Here is a 21,823-nt window from a genome sequence, read left to right as displayed (position 1 = left end):
TCTTCATGCATGCTAGGCAAAGCACTCTACCACTAGGCCCAACTCCGAGCCCAGTAATTTGCTATTTTTATGACACCCTTTTAAATGAAAATGAAAAGAACTTGATTCATAAAATGTAAATATTCTTAAAATTAGTAATTTAAATTTTATGTCTTCAAGCTTGGCACCAGTGGCTCACATCTGTTAATCCTACCTACCACTCAAGAGGATAGGATCTGTGGATCTCAGTTCAAAGCCATCCTGGCCATGAAAGTCTGTGAGACTCTCATCTCCAGTTGACCACCAGCAAACCAGAAATGGTGCTGTGGCTCAAATGGTAGAGTGCTAGCCTTGAGCTGAAGAGCTCAGGAACAGTGTCCAGGCCCAGAGTTCAAGCCCCAGGATCAAAAACAATATTAAAAAAAGCCTTCAAGGGGGGGTGGGGGGAGGGTAATGGGGACCAAGACATGTGAAAGGGTATCAATGTATGTGAATTAATGCACCCTCTACCTGGCAAATATCATGTAACCCTTTTATTAATTACAATAAAAAATATTTTTAAAAAGCCTTCAAATTTTCTTAGCAAAGCACTATTGAAACAGAAACTAGAATTACTGGCACATATGTTTACTCTTTGATTTATAAAATATGTAAATCAAATTCTAATATATAATTTCAAATTTTATCCAACAACTATTTATTTATGATTGTATTGACTCTGGTATTGTTTTTCCTAGAAAAAGTTGATTAGTGAACCATCAAAGAAAATAATGTTTCCCAGTGCCATTGTCTCACACCTGTGATCATAGCTACTCAGGTGGCTGAGATCTGAGGATCAGGGTTCAAAGCCAACCCTGGCAGTAAAGTCCCAAAAGTTATCACCAATAACCCACTCAAAAACTAAAAGTGACACTGGAAGTGGTTTAAGTGGTATGAGTGCCAATCTTGAACCAAAAGAGGATCAGGGCCAGCACCCAGGTCCTGAGTTCAAGCCCACCACCAAGAAGGGGGGGGAAAAGATAATACTGTCATTTTCAGGAGTCTTACATAGATAAGTAAGTGTAACCTAAGTAAACATCAAGCATGATGCGTCATGACCGTTTGGAGCCAGAAACTCTTGTAATAAATCAAATCATAAATTTCACGTTTGCCCAATTTTATTTTTTTATGATTCTGAGGTAGGTTACGGCTGAACTTAGGACCTTGTTTTCACTAACATTCTCCCACTTAAGCCATATGAGCTGTTATTTTAAGAGATACCATTGTCTTCATGTTCAGCTATCCTGAACTGCATTCTTCTTTATGCATATTTCTTGTGTACTACCATACTCAGCTCAGCTATTATCTGGTCAAGTCGTGAACTGCCTTGTCTGGGATGGCTTTGAACTGTGATCTTATTAGGCACCAACTCCTAAGTAGCTAGGATTATGGTGGGTTTGAGCCACCACACATCCAGTTCGAAGAACTACTTCATGTATACAGTACTCCTAATTCAAATAAATTCTACCAACTAAGATTCACTTTAAAAATAATGGTTACTGTGCTGGGAGTTTTTCCTAGTGGTAGAGTGCTTGCCTACCATGCACAAAGACCCGGGTTTGACTCCTCAGTATCACATACATAGAAAATGCTGGTAGTGGTACTATGACTCAAGTGGCAGAGCTCTAGCCTTGAGAAAGCCCCAGGACTGGCAAAAATAAATAAATAAAAATAATGGTTACTTTATTGAATTCCAGGTGAAATTTTTCATTTATATATATTCCCAAATAAATATAAAGTATTTATAAAATAGTTTTATATGGTCTTTTAAAAATGGTTCTAATTGTTCTTAGTAGAAGGTGCTACTCACATGAAAGCTTATGATGAAGAAAGTGTTGCATCACTGAGTACCACACAGGATGAGACCCAGGATAGTTTCCAAGCAAACAACGGAACTCCGGAGTCTGCTTACCTCTTACAAGGTGGATACATGCTGGCAGCCTCATATTGGCCAAAGGTGAAAAAACAATTGGTTGTTGGGACTCATCATGTTATATATATTTTTGATAGTAGATATTTCTTTGTGTGGAAAAATAGATATAAAATGTAATCTGATACATTGATTTTTATCAGTATAAGCTGTAAATGATTACTGTCCATTAAATTAAGTGTACTTAAATGTGTATGCTTCTTAATTTATAAGCTTAAATTGTTTAGAATAACAGATAAATCTTTATATTCAAGTTAATATTCAAGTGCCCTTATATGAAATAGGACCTTTCAAATAAATCTCTGAAGTAATTTAGTTAGCCAGCTGTGATATATCTAAAACAAAACCAAAAAGCCATTTAGCCATCTATATATTCAGTGGTAGGAGCAACTAAGAATGGATAAATCCAGTTCTCTTACTGTGTGACTAGTATATTAATACTAGTACATCAATGCTGTTATATTTATTTTTAGGAATGAGGTTGGAAAATGAAATATGGAAGATCATTTGTTCTTTTCATATATTTTTATGTTAATATCTTAAGATAAAGAACCTATATTACTTGTGTTATTGTAAAAGCAAAAGCATTTTTAAAAATATCTTTTGTATTTTTTAACTTCAGCAGGAATTTGTATTTGAATAAAGAATTATATGTAAGAGATTTTATTTACTATTATACCAGGTTTAAAGGCTCTTGGCTATTTGATGTCCAAACTGTATGGCTTTATTATTAATTATACTTTGTTATTACTTACTCTTCTAGGATCGAGTGATGATCAACCGGTTGGATAGTATTTGTCAAACAGTTCTCAAAGGGAAGTGGCCTTCAGCTAGAAGAAATTATGACGCTAACACAGTGGCTTCTTTCTATACCACAAAACTGCTGGATAGCCCTGGAGCAGCTACAGAATATAGTGAGCCCAGTGTTCCCACTCCCCCAGGTGCTGGTGTCAAAGACGAACATGACCAGTCAGCACAGATGTCAAAGGTGAAGAAGCATGTACGAGAAAAGGAGTTTACAGTGAAAATCAAAGACGTATGTGTATTTTTATTGCCCTAGGGCCTGGTTGCGATTGCGGTGTGCAGCATGCTTTTCCTGCAAATGGCTGCCTGCTCTTATTCTTCTTCCTTCACATACTTATCTCCTGGTATTGGCATTTTCTTTTTTGATATCCAGGTTATTACACTTGAATATTCTACTAGAGGAATCGTCATTAACTGTTTCTCTCCTCACATTTCTGAAAATTGTTCTTCTGCTGACCAAGATGCTTTCTTAAACAATATGATAATTTCTTACTGTTTTCATTCTTTTATATGGCATATATATGGTATGTCAGTGTACTTTCTCTTTGAAACACTTAGCATGCCCTACTATCTATACTATTTATCTTAATACCAACTTTGAAGATTAATTATCTAGTATATAAAATACAGTATTCTCTAAAATACCATATGAGTAATGTACCTAAAGATATACATGTAAAACTGAAAATGTTACAATTCAGTAGTCACATAAAAGCTTTAGTTTATTTAGAAAGGATAGAATGGTACCTAGATATTTTTTCACTGAAGATAAAATGTTTAGTGTTCATTATAAAAATTGACTAAGTCATGTGTTCTCTTGACTTATGAACAAGAAAGAGAACTCCATTAATGCTTCAGGGGCTTTTCCTTTACCATTTCTAAGTGAAAAACTTCTCTTAGTATCCTGTATAAGTTACTGTTAACATTTTCTGTCTCAATAATGGTCTTTTGAACAGGAAGGTGGTTTGAAATTGACATTTCAGAAGCAGGGGCTTTCTCAGAAAAGACCTTTTGATAGTGAAGATGGTCCTCTGGGGCAACAGCAGTACCTCACCCGACTTCGGGAGCTTCAGAGTGCGTCAGAGACAAGTCTGGTCAATTTCCCAAAGTCTATGCCTCTGTCAGGTAATAGTCACCTTATTGCGAAATTCTGCTGTATGTTTTAAATCCTGTTCTATTTGTATTAGTAAAAATTAATTTATTTCTCTTTCCTAATAGAACGTGTGTCTGTGTGTCTGTGTGTGTCTGTGTCTGTCTGTGTATATGCAAGGCTTTGGGCTTGAATTCAGGATCTCATGCTCTTGTTTAGCTTTTTTGCTCAAGGCTGCACTCTACCACTTGAGCCACACAGGTTTGCTGGTTAACTGGAATCTTTAAGATATGTCTGCCTTGGCTAGCTTTGAACCATCATCCTCAAACCTTAACTTCCTGAGTAGAGTTAGGAATTTAAGCCACCAATGCTTGCAAAAAAATTTTTTTGTACTAAGATTTGAACTCAAGGCATTGTGCTTGCTAGTGCTAGTACTTTTGGTAGTGAATCATGCCCCTAGTACCACCCTTGGCTGGTTATTTTGGAAATGGAATCTCGCAAATACCCAGGCTCTAGATCTCAACCTCTTCAATAACAAGGTGTGAGCCACTGTCTTCCAGCTAATGTTGAGAGTTTTTAAAATTCATAATCAAGAAAATTTCAAGTCTTAATAAATATTTATTGGAATTTTAAAAATCCTAAGAAGGGCAGTTTGATTTAGAAGGCTTGAATATTTAGGTGGTGATATCATTCTTTACATATATAAAAGTTCAGATAGCATTTCAGTATGAAAGTATTGTGAACATAATGGCAAACACCTAAATCACAAGGTAATTGTGATTGCTTTCTATTAAAGAGCAGCTGCAGAATGATTTTAGAAATGGTGTACTTCTTGCCACGTGTAGTGCCTCATGCCCGTAAATCCTAATTACTTGAGAAATTTGAGTTTAAAAGGATTGAGTTTCAAGACCAGCCTGGGCAAAAAGTATGTGAGATCTCTTCTCAGCCAAAATCTGGTCCTGGCTGGGAGTCTGGCCTAGTGATAAGAGTGCTTGACTAGCATGCACAAAGACCCACGTTAGATTCCTCGGTACCAAATACCTAGAAAAGGCTAGAAGTGGTGCTGTGGCTCAAGTGGTAGGGCACTGTACTAGCCTTGAGAAAGCCCAAGGATAGTACTCAGGCCATGAGTTCAAGCCCCAGGACTGGCAAAAAAAAAAAAAAAATGGGGCCTAGTGATACTTACCTTTCATCCCAGCTATCTACGAATTAAGTATAAATAGAATTTCAATCCAGACCACCCAGGTGAAAAACAAGATCTTGCCCAGCAAATAGTAAATGCAAAAAGACTAGGGATGCTCAAATACCTCCTGAGTAAGACATAACACACACTCACACACACACCTGACCTTGTAATAGAAACAAAATTCTTACTGTTTCAAATGTCCCTTTTTGTTGTTTGCCAGATGTTTTCATGCTGTAGGTTATATTCTGTAATTGGCATTTTGCCTTTTAAAAAACAGCACAGAATTAACGTTATCATAAGGCTACATCATGACCAACTTGACATTGACTTGAAAGCAACAAGCATACCTCCTCTCAGGACTGTCTGTATTTCTTCTAAATATGAATTGATTTGAATCAACAAGTATTACTGAATACAAATTTGTGTTGTGTGCTCTGATGGCATAAAAAATATGTTCAGTGTGGGTTTTTGGGGGGTTTGTGTTTGTTTGTTTTTTGTTTGTTTTGCCAGTCCTGGGTTTGAGCTCAGGGCCTGAGCACCGTCCTTGGACTTTCTTAGGGCTCAAGCTCTACCACTTGAGCCACAGCACCACTTCCAGCTTTTTTCTATGTATGTGGTACTTAGGAATTGAACTAGGGCCTTCATGCATGCTAGGCAAGCACTCTACCACTAGGCTAAACTCCTGGCCCCTCAATTTTGTTTTTATCTTTGTCTAACTATACTTTATATTCTTCTAAAAGGATTGAGATGTTCAACATTAACTGGATCTTAGTGTGTGGACCACTATATAATAAATCCTCCTCAAAATATTGGTTTTCAATTAAAGCAGATAAATGAATTAAATTTCCTTTATGATTTCTGTATCCACAATATGCAATTCTTAGAAACAGTTCAAAACTTCTACAGTGCATGTGCATAGTTTGGGGAATTCCTGTAATTTGGGAAAATAAGGCTTTATTATAAATGTTAACTTGAATTTACTGATTCTGTTTTCTATAAAGTTATTATTGAAGTTATATCTCATCCATCTTGTCCTCTCCCTTTCCCCCATATTAGAAATTGAACCTAACACCTTACACGTAGTAGGCCCATCTTCTCATTGATTTATATCCCCAGAAATCATTCCCCACTTTTTTGCATTTTGAGACCATCTTGTGAAATTGCCTATACTGAACTCCAGTTTGTGATACTTTCCCTCAGCTTCCCAAGTGGCTACAATTACAGCCACGTGTCATCCTGCTTGGTTTATATCTCATCCATCTTAATAATTACATATATGAAATATGGGTCTGCTTTTCTTTGGAATATAAGAGTTGGCAAAAGAGAGATCATACTGTTCGGTAGATGGATTAAAACATCATGTTTGAGGTGCTTAGGAAAGAGCTTGCCACAGGCATGGTAGCATATACCTGTAATGCCAGCCTTAGGCAGAATAATGCCAGATTTGAAGCTAGCCGAGGCTCTGTAGTGAAATCTAGGCCAACCTAGACTATGTAGAAAGACCTTTTCTCACAAAACACACACACACACACACACACACACACACATCACATACCACTACTACCACCACCACCACCAATAACAACACAATTAAAGAGCTTGACTCAGTTAGTTGAGCGGATGTTAAACATTAAACTGGGCTCTGGTAGTGTACACCGTAATCCTAGCTGCTCAAGAGGCTAAGCTCTATGGATCTCAGTTCAAAGCCAGCCTGAGCAGGAAAGTTCATGAGACTCTTATCTCCAATCAACTGCCCCCCCCCCCCAAAAAAAAGAAAATCACTGAACTCTGACTCAACATGGTAGAGTGATGGCCTTGAGCACAAAAGCTCAGGGTTAGTGCTTAGGCCCTAAGGCTCCAGCTCCAAGAACAGCCCCCCCAAAATACAACCTAGACTTGGATGATTAGCGAAGACCTATATTGACATTCTTCCTTTTCTTTAGGCGATTCTTTTTTTTGTTATTAACGCCTGAATTTTATCTGAAGGTGTTGGGTAAAGATACCATGTATAATGTCATTTGAGTAAAGTAAGATTTCATAGCTTATAAGTGAGAACAAATCTAAACAGGTATTTCAGAAAATACTTGAAATAATGGCTTAATGTTTCTGAGCTTGTCTATAAAATAGGTATCATAATATCTCTTTATTCTGGTTGTATGTGTGTATGTGTGTGCACCAGTGTGCCAGTCCCAGGAATTGAACTCAGAGCCTGAGCACTGTCCTTGGGCTTTCTTTTTTCTTTTCTTTTTCTTTTTCTTTTCTTTTCTTTTTTTTTTTTTTTTTTTTGTGGGACATGGGGCTTGAACTCTTGGCCTGAGTGCTATCCCTGGGCTACTGACCACCCCTTGAACCTCAGCACCACTTTCCATTTTCTAGAGGTTAATTGGAGATTTAAGAATCTCAACTTCTTTAGTGCCTGGGCTACTTTTGAACCACAGTCCTCAGATCTCAGCCTCCTGAGTAGCTAGGATTACAGGCATGACCCAGCCTGTCCTTCTTGGGCTTTCTCAAGACCTAGTGCTCTATCACTTGAGCCACAGCACCACTTCGGGCTTTTTCTGTGTATGTGGTGCCAAGGAATCTAACCCTAGTTTTCATGCATGCTAGGTAAACACTCTTACCACTAGGCAAAACTCTCCGCCCTTTATTCTATTTCTGATGATTAGACTAAGTTCAATGTCTAGCTCATAGTTGATACTCAATAGGAAAAAGAGGCCTTTAAATAATATACATATTACATCTAAGGTAGAGACAATAAAATTTATTAGAGTTTGTTGAAGAACTAAACTTTCATCATTCTTTTTAAAAATTTGATTAGGTACTTCCATTCAGTCAACATTTGGTGCCAATGGAGCGATACTAGATAACCAGCCTGTAGTCAAAAAAAGGCGAGGAAGAAGGAAGAATGTAGAAGGTGTTGATATCATGTTTTTTAACAAGAATAAACCACCTAATCATGTAAGTACTACTGAAAAATTACTGATTCTTCAGCCTCACAAGCAATCCTAGCAAATAATCATATTTTGCTTAGGGGTATGTTTGTGTATGTGTGTGTGTGTTTGTATGCACACATGTGCATGCATACATGTGACAGTCTTAGGCTTAAATTCAGGACTCATTGTCTCTGAGTTTCTTTTGCTCAAAGGGTTTAGGGTTTTGGGGTTTTTTTTGCCAATCCTGGGGCTTGAACTCAGGGCCTGGAACTGTCCTCGGACACTTTTTGCTCAAGGCTGGCACTCTGCCACTTGAGCCACAGCACCATTTCTAGCTTTTTCTTTGTATCTGGTTCCAGAGAATGGAACCCAGGGCTTTGTTCATGCTAGGCAAGCACTCTACCTGTAGGTCAAATTCCCAGACAGTGTTTAGCGGTTTTTTTTGTTTTGTTTTGTTTTGTTTTGTTTGTTTGTTTTTGCCAGTCCTGGGCTTGAGCTCAGGGCCTGAGCAATGTCCTTGGACTTTCTCAAGGCTAGAGCTCTACCACTTGAGCCTCAGCACCACTTCCGGCTTTTTTCTATGTATGTGGTACCGAGGAATCGAACCCGGGGCTTCATGCATGCTAGGCAAGCACTTTAACCACTAGGCCAAACTCCCGGCCCCAGTGTTTAGCATTTTTAAGACGATGAATTGTGCACCAGTGGATGCTGGTGACACACGCCTATAATCCTGACTATGCAGGAAGCCGAGTTGATTTTAATCCCTACAACAACAAAAGTTGAGCTGAATTTTACATGATATGTACACACACACACAAACACGCACGCACACATGCATGTGCATACAAAGTTGTTTATTGGAAAGGTTGGCTAAAAAAGTTGATCACATGTAATGAAATGTGGCTGTTAAAAATTATGAAGATACATGATCATTGTTATTTAAATACTGCTAATAGTATTATGAAATGGTATAAACAGTAATGTCCCACTTAAAAATTTTTTTCAGGATTACTCTTTTGAACTAAAATTGAAATGATAAAAGCATGAAAATAAAAATATCATTTGCTGTTTTTATACAGGTTACTTTAGGTTTAACCGCCTCACAGATTTCCCCAGGGGTAAATCCAGCACTGTCCTTTACTCAACCTCAAAGAATTCCTGATGCAGAAAGTCCAGTTCCTGTTATTAATCTTAAAGATGGAACAAGACTTGCAGGAGATGATGCACCGAAAAGAAAAGATTTAGAAAAATGGCTTAAAGAGCACCCAGGTTATGTGGAAGATTTAGGAGCCTTTATTCCTGTAAGTGATGCCTTAAAAAACTTGGTATATTTTGTTTCAATAGTCTGTCATATATATAATGCCAAGGATAAATTCTCATCTACTTATGTTCTAGTTATGTTTTTCCTAAGATTCAGGAAAATAAACATAAAAATATAGTTAACATCTTTGCTTTGTAGCATTATTTTCTTTAATAGAGCTGGAAGTATAAATCAGCTGGTAGAGCATTTGCTTACCATATATGCAAGCCCTAGCACTGGGGGGATGGGGGGTGAATCCAGAAATAATTATTTAATGTAAGATTTATTTACAACAGAATACTGTTAAAATTTCAGTTTTTATGTAAAGGAGTTTATTTTATTTTATTTTGGAAGACCTGGAGCTTACACTCTGGCCCTGGGCACTGTCCTTGAGCTTTCTTAAGGCTATAGCTCTCATTACTTGAGCCGTAGCACCACTTTCGGCTTTTCCTTTTCCTTTTTTTAATTTTTTATTTTTTTGTGTGTGTGTGGGTCATCGGGCTTCAACTCTGCTACTGGGCTCTGTCCCTGAGCTCTTCAGCCCCTATCCCGGGGCCTGGGCATTGTCCTTGAGCTCTTTAGCTCAAGGCTACCACTCTACCCCTTGAGCCACAGCCCCACTTCCCATTTTCTAGTGGTTAATTGAAGATAAGAGCCTCAGGTTCTTTGAACCGCTGGCTTTGAACCTCTTGAATAGCTAGGATTATGAGCATGCGCCACTGCACCCAGCTCTTCTAGCTTTTTCTATGTATGTGGTACCAAGGAATGGAACCCAAGGCTTCACGCATGCTAGGCGAGTAAGCACTCTACTTCTAGGCCACAATACTGGCCCTGAAGAAGTTTATTTTAAAATAATGATTATAGTTAACACCAAAAACGTATACACCTGTTACTGCTTCTTAATATTTTATATCCATTATATCATTTGCTAGTCCTAATAGCTTTATTAGGATAGTACTATTAGAACTGTTGCATAGATAAAGAAATTGAAACACTTGACGGTTTAATGATCCAAAGCTATGTGGTTTAGAGGTTAATGATACAGTATTGAGCTACCTAAAGTTCTTGATCTTATGACATTTATACCGTGGTCTCTGAAAAATTCTCAAAACTTTCTCATAATACTACAAAAGGAATTTTTTGTGTTGTTATTGTTGCACCAGGATCTTGTTGGGTAACCCAGGCTTCCTTAGCCTGCCGAACACTGGGATTGCAGGTTGGCAAACCCTGGATTGCAGGTTGGCACACCCTGCACCCCCACACCTGGCTGTAAAAGACATTTTTTCTGGTTTTTGTAATCTATAATTTTTGGAACAAATAAAACAATTTTAGTATATCAGATAAGTTTATTAGCACTTGAAAACCTGTTTAAAAGTTAGCATTTGTTGCAATAAGCAGTACAAGATATGCTAGGTGTGATGGCTCAAGGCATTAATCCTAGATACCTGGGAAACAGAAATAAGGAAATAACAGTTCAAGACCAGTCCAGGCGTAAACCTTTATAAGACTAAAGGCTAAAAACAGTGACATAGGCCTGTTATCTCACCTACAGAGAAGCACATAGTATGCACCTGTCATCCTCAGCAACACAGGGAAGCACAAGTAAAATAATTAAAGTCTGGCTGACCTGGTCATAAAGCAAGATCATACCCCAAAAATATTCAGTGTATCTGGGTACTAGTGGCTCACTCCTATAATCCTAGCTACTCAGGAGGCTGAGATCTGTGCCAACCCAGGCAGAAAAGTCCATGAGACTCTTATCTGTTATAAAGTATCAAAAAAAAAAAAATGACACTGTGGCTCAAGTATAGAGTATTAGGGTTAAGCAAAAGAAGTTCAGGGATAGCATCCAAGCCCTGATACTGGAGGGAAAAAAGAAAAAGAAAATAATCAATTTAAAACAGAACTGGAGTAATTGTTCAAGTGGTAGAGTACCTATAATTCTGAAGCTCTTGAGTTCAATCCCCAGGACTCCAAAAACTAAAAATGAATAATAACAGTAGTAGTAACAAGGTAACATCAACTTTTCTAGGGATACTTTATATTAATGATTTCTCGGGTCTCACACATTATGTAAAGGATCCTGCTTTCATAGAACACCGTAGTTACTGATCATTACATTTGCTTTGAGTAATTTTTCAAATATATACTTTAAAAATAAAGTTTAAATGTATATGTATGTATATATTTATACATTTGTGTGTGTGTGTGTAGGTACTGGAGCTTGAACTCAGGCCCTCATTCTCATTTGGCTTTTTCACTCCCTCAATTACTTGCTCCATTCCGCTGCTTTCAGCATTTTTTTCTCTAGTCCTGGGGCTTGATCTCAGGGCCTGAGCACTGTCCTTGTGCATTCTCAAGGCTAGCACTCTACCACTTGAGCCACACCACCACTTCTGGCTTTTTTCTGTGTATTAGTACCAAAGACTCGAACCTAGGGCTTCGTGCATGCTAGGAAAGCACTCTACCACTAGGCCACACTCCCATCTGCACTTCCAGCATTTTGCTGTTTCATTGAAATTATAAGAGTGTCCATTTTATTTGTCCCAACTGGCTTTCAATAGCTATCATCTGATCTCAGCCTCCTGAATATCTAGAATTATAGGAGTGAGCTTCTGGAACCCTGCCTAAATTTTTTTTTATTAAAGAATTTATTAACATTGATTCTTATATTTCAAATGACATGTTTAACAAACAAGTATTCAAGAAGGGAATCTCTATTTATAATCACTGGCACTTAGATTTTAGAACATAATTAAAATTAAGCTGAGAGTTTGTATGTCATAGATACATATTAATCTATGTAATAAAACATGTCTATAGAGTCATAAATTTTTATGTCTATATAGTTATGTTTATATTTCCAATACCATGTCCATAACATTGGGTACACAAGCATTGAGTCCTCGCTCTTGTACTGTTTGGATCTAATAGCCACATATTAAGGATACCATGCTCCTTTTGTGGAACCCAGCATAAATTTTAAAAAACATTTTTAAAGTTTGAATACTGAAGGATAATGACATATATTATATTGAATTAGTTTGCTTAGAGCTACTTATATGTAATGTTTTTAGTTTTGCATAATCAAAAAATTTAAACCTGTTTCTTTGTCCGTCTCCTTTAGAGAATGCAACTACATGAGGGAAGACCTAAACAAAAAAGGCATCGTTGTAGAAACCCCAATAAGCTAGATGTTAATAGCCTCACTGGAGAAGAACGTGTTCAGCTGATTAACAGAAGAAATGCCAGAAAGGTATTTGTGTATTATCTGTTGATATTTAGAACTCTGTTTTACTCAGCATTCTTTTCTAACATATCAGGAAGTGGGTTGAACCTAGCCGATAGATGAGGAAAAAGGTGTGTGTGTGTGTGTCTGTGTGTCTGTGTGTGTGTAGGAAGATGTGTATATGCCAGTCCTAAGATTTGAGTGGAGAGCATGGGCACTGTTACAGAGATTTTTTATTCAAAGAAAGCATTCCACCACTTGAGCCACAGCTCTACTTCTAGCTTTTTGGTGGTTCATTGGAGATAAGAGTCTCAAGGACTTTCCTGCCTAGACTGACTTCAAACTGCAGTCCTCAGATCGCAGCCTCCTGACTAGGATTACTGGCATGTACCTAGCCTTGCATGATAATTTTATGTAGTGTAATTTCAAATTCTACTCCATTGGCTAACCTATTAAATGAAATAGGCAAGTCAATCAGCATCACTGTCCAAGTAATTACTATTGCCAGTGGTTGTGCACAAGGGCCTACATCTAAGACAGCAGTTCTATGCAAAGCCAACTGGCCCTTTGCAGTTTTGACTGATGCCTGGAATCTTGGTTTCCAGCAAGAATAGGGAGTTTGTGAACACCAGAAGAATGCTACTTACACTCTGAGTAGAGGCCAGAGATGCTGCTAAACTTCCTACAATATTTAAGATGACCCCTACAGTTCCAATCCAAACTGTCTATGGTACAAATGTTGAGAAACTGATTTAAGAGAATGCCATTCATAATTCATACATGCATAGATCTATTTTATTGTCATAATATTTTCTCACATGGCCTTAAAGTTATGTCTTATAAAAAATAGAATATTACACGATTTTCATATTAATGGAAATAGAATATCTAAACAAAGGTACTGTGTATACTAATAGCACTTCTGTGCTACTTCCTTTGTTTTACTCACTGAAGTCTTTTTAAAACCTGAATCAAATGTGGCTGAGTATTTGATTCATTGAATAGTTTGATGTATCAATTCATGTCTCTTCTAACTCATCAAGTAAATGATAGAAGACTTGTGATGTACTTTAAAAAAAATTATTAGCCATATCTAGCATAGTAAATGATACTTCTTCATTTTAATGTTCCACTTATTCTACTTAAAACATTTACTTCAAAGATTTACAATATCATAAGTTTTTATATTGTACCAGTAGTCTATATGACTTCTGATGATCTTTTCCAGAGTAATTGTATATATTCCTGAAAATACTTAAAAATATGCACTTAAAAAGAAAACAGTATGGCAGAGAATAAAAATAATTTCACATTAAATAGTTTGTTAAATGTCTTAACTTTTTTTTTTAATTTATAGGTTGGAGGTGCTTTTGCTCCCCCACTGAAAGATTTATGTAGATTCCTAAAAGAAAATTCAGAATATGGAGTAGCTCCTGAGTGGGGAGATGTTGTTAGACAATCTGTGAGTATTTTTTTATGATTTTAAATGAAATGCCATTTAGTTATATCAGATTAAATTCCAGTTATGAATTAATAAAATACACTCCAAAGAACATTCGTTTTTTTAGTTTACAATTTTCATTTCTGTATGTATCTTGTACATTTCAGATGCTTATTAGCTTAGAATGCAAAAGAAATAAAGTATAGTCACTTGTTTTTGTTTTTCAACACCAAATGAACAGTGCCACCAAAAATAATCAAATAAGCAACCAAACAAGTATATATTAGAATATTTATCGTGGTATAGTCTTTTAAAAAATGAGGCCAGGAGTTTGGCTAGTGGTAGATAGAGTGCTTGCCTAGCATGCACAAAGACCTGGGTTCGATTTCCTCTGTATCACATACATACAAAAAAGCTGGAAGTGGTGTTCTGGCTCAAGTAGTAGAGCTATAATCTTGAGAAAAGTCCAAAGACCGTGCTCAGGCCCTGAGTTCAAGCCCCACAATTGGCAAAAAAAAAAAATGAGAGGGGCCGGGAGTTTGGCCTATTGGTAGAGTGCTTGCACAAGGACCCAGATTTGTTTCCTCGGTATTACATAGAAAAAAAGCTGGAAGTGATGTGTGGCACAAGTGGTAGAGCTCTGGCCTTGAGAAAGCCCAAGGACAGTGCTCAGGACTGGCCAAAAAAAAAAAGAAGATGAAGTAATTTCATTACATTCTTTCCTTGAAGTACTGTCTAGAGCTATCGTCAAAGATAATAGCCACAAGATTAACATGGCTATTGAAATTTGTCTAGTCTTGATTAAGATCAAAACATACACTTTCTGGATGTTAAAAACTCTTTAAAAAACGTATAAATTAGCTCAGTTTTTCTAGATTACATAATCAGTGATAATATCCTGGTTGTATAATGAATTAACTTTGTTTTTTTTGCCAGTCCTGCATTTGAGCACAGGGCCTGAGCACTGTCCTTGGGCTTTCTCAAGCGCTCTACCACTGGAGCCACAGCACCATTTCCAGCTTTTTCTATATATATGTATGGTACTGAAGAATAGAACCTGGGTCTTCCAGCATTCTAGGCAAACACTCTTACCACTAGACCAAACTCCCAGCCCATATAATTTTATTTTACCTTTCTGTGTCCCTAGAAATTTTTGAAATACATATGTAGCTGGCACTATTGTTCTACTAGACTACTCATCCAGAAGTTCTAAACTGAATCTCCTCTACGTTGTGCCCTAGAAAAATCATGAATGAATTATATGACAGCATCATGGATTCTCCATCTATCTGGCCTTTCTGACTCCTAATTACCGCTGCTACTACTATTCTGAGCCATGTATTATACTTTGGCTATCCTTCTTCTGAGAATCTTTTTCAGCTTTGCTGGATCCATTTTAGCCTTTCACTAATTTTCTTTCAGATTAGAAGGGACCACTTTTGTCTTTTACAAAATATGAAATATGAAAGTACCTTTGAAAAAACTTCATGAACCTTATGTTTTCTATTCTACAAACTTAAGATTTTACACCATGGAAGGAGGCTAAAAGCCTCTGTGCTTTCCTTTTCTATGATGAAATGGGAGGTAGATGTTTTAAGCAACAACTAGAATAGAATTAGGTTATCTCTTCCGTAGGTTATTATTTCATATAAATACAGAAAAGTTTACACATAATTATATATTGTAGTAGGCTTATGGTGTGCAGTAAGTTAGTTACTATGGATTTTATTTTCATGTAGCTAATAAAAATGATTTTTTTCTTTCTTTCTTCTAGGGCTTTCTTCCAGAAAGTATGTATGACCGTATTCTCACCGGTCCTGTTGTGAGAGAGGAAGTGAGCCGGCGAGGGAGACGACCTAAAAGTGGAATTGCAAAGGCCACAGCAGCAGCAGCAGCAGCAGCAGCAGCTGTATCTGCCACCAATGTTGCAGGCAATCCTTTGTTAACCAATGGATTACTCCCAGGTGTGGATCTCACAACTCTTCAGGCCTTACAACAAAACCTGCAAAACTTGCAGTCACTGCAAGTTACTGCTGGGCTCATGGGAATGCCTGCTGGAGATACTAAAAACATAGCTGCTATGTTCCCCATGCTACTGTCAGGAATGGCTGGATTACCTAATCTGTTGGGCATGGGAGGACTGTTGACAAAATCTGCAGAATCTGGAGCAGAAGAAAAGAAGGGAAGTGTCTCCAAGGAGCTAGAATTAAAAAAAGAAAGGACAGAGAGCCAAAATCAAGAAAATGGTGGAGAAAACACTGTGTCAAGTTCTCCTTCAACTTCCTCTACTGCTGCATTAAGTACAGCTGCAGCTGCCAACTCTTTAGCTCTTAACCCACTATTACTGTCTAATATACTTTATCCAGGGATGCTTCTCACTCCAGGCCTTAATCTTCATATTCCAACCTTGTCCCAGTCCAATAATTTTGATGTACAGAAAAACAAAAACAGTGACTTAGCCTTGTGTAAGTCTGTAGAAAAAAAGGAAGAAGACTCCAGAGTTGGAGATCAGGAAGGCAAGGGGGGACCTGAACCTAGTCCTCTCAATGAGAACAGCACAGATGAGGGTTCAGAGAAAGCAGACGCTTCATCAGGATCGGATAGTACATCATCGTCCTCGGAGGATTCTGATTCTAGTAATGAAGACTGATTTCCAGACTGCACTTAAATTATGAACTGATTTTTAGATTTTCCTTTAATTATTAATTGTAAATATCCCAGTGTTGAGTGCATCAATAAGTTACTGCTGGAACATTTCAGTTATTTGTTTAGAAGTGCAAACTGCTTCCAGAGACATTTTGCATGTAATATTTCTTAAGATTCATAAGTTTCTGAACTCGTATGTACTATCAAATACATAATGGTATAAAATTACAACAAAAGGCATTATAATTTTGTTGGGGATTAATTTTATGAAAATTATGCTCAATAAGAGTTGTATATTTAATATATTTGCAGTGAACACAGAATACTTTATGCATATTACTGATTTAATTTTGAATATAGTTTTACAGCCTCCTTGACACCTATAATTTACAGATCAAAACTCAGCAATAATTTGGGCAGCTAATGAATGTCATGAAAGCTGTAGAATCTACATCACCATTCATTGCTTTAATTACATGAAAATGCTCTAGTGTTGTGATGCACTGCTGTTTCCAATTCAGGTACAAGTATGTTTTAACGAAGAAATAAGTTTCCCAATCAGCCAATTAACTGGCTACCTGTTACCTCAGCTGAGTTAGTTTAGGAAGTTTACATTCATTTCTAATTCTGTACTTGTTTTCAGGGGTTTTTTAAACACATATTAATCTGGCAAAGAATATGACTTGCTTTTTGCTGAGCTTTATTTGAAACTCAGTAAAATTAAGTCATACAATAATCTTGTGTCATGTAACTTTGGCACCCTATAGGTATAGAGTTAACATTTCAAAGTTTGGCCTCCTATTAGAAATAATTATGTCTTAGATGAGAAATGTCTTTTTCCAGGGTTCAGAAAGGGCAAACTCATGAAATGCCACTGACAAGAACTTTCAACACAGCATACTTCATGTAAAAGAAACTGTTCGCTTTATTTGTGCAGATTTCTATTTGTGTTTTAATGTCATGGAAATATTCCCAAATAACAGGTAATAGTGGTAAAGTAGTGTACACAGTCTGAATTCATTTTGAGTTTCTAGGTGTAAGCAGACTAAATGTTGCCCTGAATCAGTATTGGGTTGTCAGTACATAGTAAATATACTGCGATGCCCATTTTGAAGATGCACTTTGAATTATCTTACAAAGCTATGCCTATAAACTATAAAAATGAATTTCAAGGCTTTTGATCAATTTCTAAGAATCCTTTACCATGTAAAATCTGATATTTGATTTCAGTACAATTTTTCCTGCTAAAGCTGCTATTATTCTGTCAGGTAGAGGTTCAGACTCACCTTTGTTGAAAGCAATCATAACTGAATTATATTCTAGGGAGAGATGAATTTTAGCATTTTTTGATACCCAAATCAGTCAGTGATAAAGTTTGCAAGAAGGGGGACACCCCGATTCTCTCCTATAGGAAACAAGGAAAAAAACAAACAACTTTCAGTATGTTTTGATAAAACTGTTTTGTCATGAACTAAGCAATTGTATTAGGTTTTCCAAGACGTTTACCAGTAAATTTTGTTTCTATATGTAAAATAACTAGCCCTTTATTAGAGATGCAGTGTTATATGTATTTACAAAATCATGTAAGTTCCATTGGAATTGTATTGATTTTTGTATTTTCCCAAAATACTTTGAATTGATAGTCTTTATGCAACATCTTAGCAATAGTCACTCTAATGCCCATCCAGAAGAAGTGGGTGGCAATCCTCCATCATGGAAATGATATATTACATTCTAGTTATCTTCCCTTTGCAGTATTGCACTTTTGTTTCACTAGAACACACCTATGAGATAGCCAAAGTTTTTCAAACACAGTTAACTTAGTTTGCCAGTGGAGTATTTCAACACCATCTATATTTCCCTTCCTTCCCCTAGTTCTACCCACAAGCTATTTATTCCTTTCTTTCCCCAATTAAAAAAGGAAAAGGAAAAAAAAAGAACTCCTAGATCTTATCACTAAAGTCTAATTTATAGCAAATCTATGAGATAAAGTATTTTCCTAATTATGATCCAATGAATTTGGTTAACATCCTAGTAATCCTCTTTCTATGTAATAAGGCAATTAGTTTTCAAAGCATTAAGGCTAATGTTAACTTTAAACATTCTCTTGGGTTTTAAGACATTTCTTTGTAGTTGATCGGGGGAAAAGTTGTCCAGGTATATCAGCTAAGAAAAATAACATGCAGATAAGGTTGTGTAAAGTTAAGGGTTATAAAGAGAAAAGAATCAATAGAATTACATAAAACTATAAAGTGAGTTGAAAGGATTTCCAAGTATGTGTTGGTAGTTACTAAAAGACTTATAGCTGTTATTGCCTTGTATTTATAGCCCTTGTTCAGGTTTCATGATTTAAGTCTTAGTCCAATTTTTTCTTTTGGACATTTGCAATATTTACCAGTTGTGTTTTGTGTAGTCTGAATTTGCTTTCTGTAGTTGAGCAAACGTCTTAAAAGTCATTTGTAATTTATTAAATTACTTTCTATGATGTTCTATAGAGCAAATTGAAGTTTAATTATTTTTTATTAAACATATTCTTTGACTACCCATGATGTCAGCCTCTGTACATAACGAGAGTTTTTAAATTGAATTTTCTATATGACTTATTCCATTTATGAAACTATGGTCATAAATCTTTCAAAGGAAAGTATATTTGAAGACAGTGGGTTTTGTTTGTTTGTGAAATAAGATTTTACTATGTATCCCATCCTGGGCTCAAACTCAGGATTCTCCTGCCTCATATTCCTAAGAACTGAGATTACAGGCATGTATCACCATACTCAAATAGGCTGTTTTTAACTTAAATTTAATCTTTAAATAGTTTGTAAAAAGGAGTTTCAATTCAACATCTCAGTTATAACTGTGTACAATCTGCCAGAAGAATTTTTAAGGGACAGGAAATTACTATAATGATATGTGCATTAGTATTTTAAATATTGCAACTTTTCAATTTAATTTTTAGCCCATTAATATGGATGTTTATAAGAAGTAAAATTCTTTTAAATCGCCCTAATTATTAAATCCCTATTTCTCAATCTGGTCTCCACTTCATGTCAAACATTAAATGTTATTTCATTTAACACATTCACCTAGACCTTTATGCTAAGAAAGCCTTTTTTTTTCTATTTCATGCACACACAAAAATTATAAATATAAGCCAGCTTCTTCATCTAGGACCCTCTCATAGGAACAGTAGTCTATTCTACGGCTGGAGGAAGAATTAATTGTGTTGGATGTTTTTGAGAAAGTATATTTATGTAAATATAGAATGTTTGAATTTTGTGAGTTCCAAGAAGAAAAGCAATTTTTGACTATTCAATATTCATCTTCTACAATAAATTTAGAACTTAGTTTCTCAGTCTCTCTATAAGTACAACTCCAATACATAAGCTATTTTAAAATGCAGAAAAAGCACAAAAATACATAAATCATCAATAAACCCACCCAGAGATACACTGCTGGTACATATGGCCAGTCTTTTGTTATGCATGCTATATACACATGGGTTCAGTCATGTCCAGAATCCTGTCAACCAGGAACCTCAGAATGTGATCTTAATTGAAATTAGGGCCTTGGTGTTTATCATTAAATTGTCATGTTAGATCTGACTGGCCCTAAATCCAATGACTGGTGTCCTTATGAGAAGAGGACAGGAACCACAGACCATGTGACAAAGGAGGCAGAGATTGGAGTGATGGAGCTGCTCCAAGCTAAGGAACACCAAGGATTGGCAGCTACCAGCAGCAGCTAGAGTGGGGCACCATTGTCCTTCAGTCTCCACAGGAAACCTGCTAATGCCTTGATTTTTGACTTCTGGCCTGAACTGTGAAAGAATAAATACCTGTTGTCTTAAGACAGTCTGTGAGGGTTTTTTTCATTTGGTTTGGTTTTTGTTTTGTTTTCCAGTGTTGGGGCTACAATCTGTGGCCTTTCTTGTGCTAGATAAGCATACTATAATCACTGGGCTAAATTCCTACTCCTAGTTTGTGGTAATTTGTTGTGCCTGAGAAAATTCATACACTTTCGTATTAGCAGTATGTGATTTTTTATTTATTTTTTGTGTGTGTGGGGGTTATGTGGCTTTATCTTGTCCTGGGTGCTTTCACTGAGCTCTTTAGCTCAAGGCTACCACCTTACCTTTGAGCCAAGCCCCACTTCCCATTTTCTAGAGGTTAATTGGAGATAAGAGTCTCAGGTTCTTGGGGCCGGGAGTTTTACCTAGTGGTAGAGTGCTTGCCTAGCATGCAAGAATACCCGAGTTCGATTCCTTGGTACCACATACATAGAAAAAAGCTGAAAGTGGTGCTGAGGCTCAAGTGGTAGAGCTCTAGCCTTGAGAAAGTCCAAGGACAGTGCTCAGGCCCTGAGCTCAAGCCCAAGACTGGCAAAAAAAAAAAGTCTCAGGTTCTTTGTGCCCCGGCTGGCTTTGAACCTTGATCCTCAGATATCAGCCTCCCAAGTAGCTAGGATTACAGGCCTGAGCCACCGTGCCTAGGCAACGTTGTTATGATTTTTAATGTGTTGAGTTACATCAGAAATCCTGCAGCTTTGGATATCATTGGCTTATACAGATGAAATACACACAAGAAAATGAGCATTTAGGTTTGTATATGCCTCTTTGCATCCATCACTATCAGTTCTTAATTTCTAGATCTGAAACACTGTTTTTCTGTCTAAGTCAGGGGCTGAAAATTGAAGTCAGGACCCTAGAATGCCAGGCAAGTGTTCCACACACCTAGTCCCCTGCTTTCCATTTTTATTTTTTTATTTTCACTTTTTATTATTTATTTAATCTTTCCTAGGGTTTGGGCTCAGGGCCTGCTTGCTGTTCCTGAGTTTTTTCCCCCAAAGTTAGTGCTCTACCACTTGACCACAGCACTATTTCCAGCTTTTCTTTGGTAGTTAATTAGAGATAAGGGTCTCAGAAACTTTCTTCCCTAGGATGGTTTCAAACCATAATCCTCAGAACTCAGCCTTGTGACTAGGATTACAGGTATGAGCCATCTGCACCAGCATCTTTTAAGAATTTTGCTTTTAGTTGCCAAGTTTACATTGAAGGTGTTAGCAATAATGTTTACTACCCATCACAAGTCATCCTCAAATCTTTACCAATACCATGCCTTAAAAAAAAAAACAACCTGCCAAACTGGTAATGTGGCTTCGTGGTAGAGTGCTTACCTAGCATACATGAATCCCTGGGTTTGACAACTCATTAGTACATACACTGAAAAAGCCAGAAGTGGTGCTGT

The 21,823-nt window shown here is 36.8% G+C and overlaps 1 protein-coding gene across 7 annotated transcripts in view; it reads left to right on the top strand.

Annotated features, from left to right (window-relative positions):
- The window catches only part of Chd9 (chromodomain helicase DNA binding protein 9), a 121,222-nt gene extending 102,101 nt beyond the window's left edge, over positions 1-19,121 (top strand). For 3 of the 7 annotated variants that reach the window (XM_090357644.1, XM_090357648.1, XM_090357650.1), the window contains 8 exons: positions 1,812-1,975; positions 2,712-2,984; positions 3,709-3,877; positions 7,847-7,986; positions 9,041-9,262; positions 12,389-12,517; positions 13,848-13,952; positions 15,706-19,121. In XM_090357644.1, coding sequence (XP_090213770.1) covers positions 1,812-1,975; positions 2,712-2,984; positions 3,709-3,877; positions 7,847-7,986; positions 9,041-9,262; positions 12,389-12,517; positions 13,848-13,952; positions 15,706-16,581 — 2,078 coding nt within the window. In that variant the 3' untranslated portion in view covers positions 16,582-19,121. The remainder of the gene's footprint in view (positions 1-1,811; positions 1,976-2,711; positions 2,985-3,708; positions 3,878-7,846; positions 7,987-9,040; positions 9,263-12,388; positions 12,518-13,847; positions 13,953-15,705) is intronic. The other 4 variants (XM_090357646.1, XM_090357649.1, XM_090357647.1 and 1 more) reach the window with 3 other exon arrangements.
- The last annotated feature ends 2,702 nt before the right edge of the window (positions 19,122-21,823 follow it).

This window comes from Megascapheus bottae, chromosome 24, assembly GCF_031878675.1.
Source record: "Megascapheus bottae isolate mThoBot1 chromosome 24, mThoBot2.hap1, whole genome shotgun sequence".
NCBI lineage: Eukaryota > Metazoa > Chordata > Mammalia > Rodentia > Geomyidae > Megascapheus > Megascapheus bottae.
Note: the sequence above shows the minus strand (reverse complement) of the source record. Positions and strands in the feature narration are given on the sequence as shown.